This window comes from Magnolia sinica, chromosome 3, assembly GCF_029962835.1.
Source record: "Magnolia sinica isolate HGM2019 chromosome 3, MsV1, whole genome shotgun sequence".
Classification (NCBI taxonomy): domain Eukaryota; kingdom Viridiplantae; phylum Streptophyta; class Magnoliopsida; order Magnoliales; family Magnoliaceae; genus Magnolia; species Magnolia sinica.
The window spans coordinates 93,060,555-93,064,388 of NC_080575.1; the positions used below are offsets into that span (position 1 = coordinate 93,060,555).

The 3,834-nt window shown below is 41.3% G+C and overlaps 1 protein-coding gene across 1 annotated transcript; it reads left to right on the forward strand.

Moving 5' to 3' along the window:
• Positions 1-2,045: 2,045 nt before the first annotated feature.
• LOC131238972 (uncharacterized) lies at positions 2,046-2,522 on the forward strand. Its single transcript, XM_058236546.1, has one exon. It carries the CDS (start codon positions 2,046-2,048, stop codon positions 2,520-2,522), a length of 477 nt encoding a protein of 158 aa, XP_058092529.1.
• The last annotated feature ends 1,312 nt before the right edge of the window (positions 2,523-3,834 follow it).

Consider the following 3,834-nt stretch of genomic DNA (forward strand, 5'->3'; position numbering starts at 1 on the left):
GGGATTGATGTGATGGATTCTTTCAAGATTGCAACGTGCGGCGTTTTCCTCGAACTAAATGCGGGCCCACATCTCCTGGGCCGAGAATCGCCTTGGCGCGCGAGACGCGCCATTGGAACCGCGGCAATAGCATGGTCGCAATGATACAAGTCTCAGATCGAGCAGACTCTGATATGTAGGACTTAGCTTAGGATTGCACGCAAACGTCGAATACAAGTCGAGAGTTGCCAGAATTCGACCGGGAGGACCGTGGAAGCCTATAGAACGGTACGGTCTAGGATATGGGTCTTACACTAGATCACGCCATTAATCACGAGCAGGAAATCCAGAATCTGCATTAAGACAAATCAAAAGAAATGGAATTTAAATGTCAATAAGAAAAACCAGACCATTCATCATGTGAATCTCCAATGGGTATTGTCAACAACCACATGAATTAGATGTTCCCAGCATCAAATTGGTGGCTTTATTGTGTCAAGTGTTGATGGTTGCCAACAATATTTCCTAGTGTTCCATTTGTAGGTCACTAACTAGATGGTTAAGATCTTCCAGTTCGTTAGATTTATCTACCATGTCTGATCCAACACCAGACGCACAAGATGGATGGTCCAATCTGAATTAAGTGCACCAGATAAGGAATTTAGTGATATGTGCTCTGGTCATGTTTCTCTGACAATGTAATTTGTATCTCATAAGAAAGAAGAGGAATGAAATGAGCTTATCTTGGTGTCTTTAGTTGCTTTAACACTATTCACTCATTTGTTTTCTTAGAAGTCTTCTTCCTTCTTATTCTTCTTCTTAGACACTCCACAGAAACTGATTAAGAAATGAACATCGACAACTATAACTATAAGCACTATCTTGCCACGCTGATAATGACCTTGGTATGTGACATTTTTTAGAGGTCCTTTGCAAGTGTCCCAAGGCTCCCAACATAATCTTGAATTATTCACAAAGCTTGAGGGTGGCATTGCTTTAATAAAGGGATGAATAGGGAAGAATTGGCCTTAACAATGTATCGTTGCCAACACTGAGCAGGTGTTTAGGCACATGGTATTGATGGGATTAGGTGGGATAGAATTGTATTTGATCCCGTGCAAATTCCAACCAACATTTGGAGAGGATGGAAAAGGTTGGGATTAGGTGGAATAGAATTGCATTTGGTCCCATGGAGTTGTATTTGGTTGGTCCCATGGAATCGTATTTGGTTCCATGCAGGATTTTCATGGATTTTGAAATGCACTATACATGTGGGCCCCACATTGATGCATGCATTTATCCATGCCGTCAATCCATATACACCTTTTACACATGACATTATGGTTATATGTGTAGAAGTGAATGACATTCGTTGTTAATTTGGTTCATTGATTACAATTCCATGATCCACCAAACACGATTTTGCTTAATCCAGTGTTTTCCCCTAGCAAGAATTTTATCCCAAACATGGGATTTGATAGCTAAAATACCATGGTATTTCCAAACATGCAATTGTTATGCAATAATAGTCTTAATCTCATCTAATACAATTCAATGCCACTACACCAAAATTGTAATTTTGGAACGCCTACATCTTTGGTTCAGGAACGGCTAAAGGCCGTTTCAAATTTGGATCAGTTTTAAACTGTTTCAAATTTGGATTAACCTTGACTTCACGCAGATCGGTGTTGCCCACGAATTGTTTTGAAGAGGCCTTTTTCATTCTCCCTCTCTAGCAAATCCTAAGAAATGTCATTCCCCCTTCTCCCTCTCTCTAGCCAACTTTGGAAAATGCCATTACTTCTGACCTGCATTTTAGAGAATTCCCCAAAATCCCCAATCTTTCTCACTCTTTATCCCCTTCTTTTCTTTTTCAATCCTCAATACAGCTAAAAAATCTCTTTGTGTGTGTGTGTGTGTGTGTGTGTGTGTGTGTGTTGAAGAAGCAATGGCCATGGCGGTCTCGATCCACCCCCACCTAGGGCCGTCCGAGATGGACTACACGGTCCAGATCGGTGACCGTCAGATCCTCACCACCATCATAAAAAAGTGACATTGATGCCCAGATGTGGGTGCGCAATGTCCGTCAGCTCTACCAGAAGCACCGCAGTCACCTCATCATCGGCCTCCACCTCTACCGCCACCTCAACTACACAAAGTACGGCCTTGACGACAACCCGTTCTCCATCATCGTCCTTTGCGTCGGTGCATCCTACCTAATCTACAAGTTTAGGTTTAGTATGTCTTACAATGACTTCCATATCCATAAGGTCCTGATCGACTTCCTCAAGGATCTGAAGATCACGTTTGTAGGTGTTGATATCGTTCGAGACTCGAAGAAGCTCAAGAAGGACTACCCTATGCTCTCCATCGACAATGTGATAGAGCTGCAACCGATCGTCGAGAGGATATTGCTGAAGGTCGATAAGAAGATGTTGAAGGGTGATTTGAAGGGGTTCGGGCTTGAGGAGCTGGCCTTGGCTTTAGTCGAGCTAAGGTTCCTGGACGTGCTAAAGCCGCAGCTCATGGTTGGGTGTTCCTAATGGGATTACTTGGAAATGGATGAGAATCAGCTCAAGAGGGCTTGTTTCGAGGTGTTTCTTGCGTTTGAGATTAGGCTGAAGGTTCTTGATTAATGAAATAAAACATTTAGTTTTGGCCATGTTGAATGCAGGTTGTTTTTTTCCCATAAGGTTTTTCGTTTACGTGGATGGTTGGATGGGGTTTTTAGGGTTTTAGGGGTTTCCTTTCGTTTTGGTTAGGGTTTTGAGGGTCCGACTATTGATTTTAGGGCTTTTTTCCCTCTTTCATGCAGTTTAACAGTGCAAATTTGCGGAAGAGTATTTAGATTTTGTGGTTTCATCTCTTAAACGGTCCGATTCGGATTGGACTGAGATCCTTTGGTGTGTTGCCATTTGATCCATCTCATTTCCTTTTGTACTTCTGAAAAAACATCCGGAAGTTACAATCCTTGACCCACCAGATGCCATAAAGGTAGTGCTGCAGTTTTCCCTACCAGATGTTAATAAACACGAATTTTACAATAATGCTGGTGTATTTCAGTTCCCGAGAGTTTCTTGTGATGCAGCTTCTGCAGATCTCGATCCCAGCATTGCAGGTGAGATCATCAAGTCTTCCTTTGTCTGAATATCGGCTTGCTTTGCTGTAAAATCATGTATATGAATATGCATCTTTATTAATTCTGGTTTTGTTCTTATGGACTTTTACAATGTTTAAGATCCTTGATCAACCCTCCTAGAATATGCAGCTCCCTAATGTTATTTTCTGTTTTTCAGATTTTGATGCCAAGGATTGCATCTCACAACAATTGTTATTTAAGTCATGTCTTTGCTCTAGATCCTGTTGTTGGGTCTTCTTTTTTGCCACGCTTTCTTTCACGGACTAGATCCTTCAATTGATTTATTGAAGCCTCCCTTTCCTAGACTGTTCTCTCTCTTTTTTTTTTCTTTTAAAAAAAAAAAAAAAATTTTTTATAGATACAAGCACAAGACATCCGTGTTGGCAACATAGTCTGGCTCCTGGAGAACGATGAAGTTCCTTGTGATCTTGTTTCAATTGGTACTTCCGACCCACAAGGCATTTGTTATGTTGGGGTGACTAAAGAAAGCATGCATTCTTTTTTTCTTTTCATCCTTGCTCTCACATTCATGGAGATGACTAGACTCACTTCCTTTACTCATTCAAATTCACTTGTATTTTATTTTTTCTTCTTCTTTTTTGATGGATTTCATGGGCTCACCCTCTAAACATGCAAACCGGTTTCTCAGCAATGATCTGAGCCATGTTCTGGCAGCCCGCATCATGGATGACTTGTGGATTGCTTTTCTTGTCCTT

What these genes read in the sequence shown, in the direction of transcription:
- LOC131238972 (XM_058236546.1), top strand. Translation starts at nt 2,046, where the DNA reads ATGTGGGTGCGCAATGTCCGTCAGCTCTACCAGAAGCACCGCAGTCAC.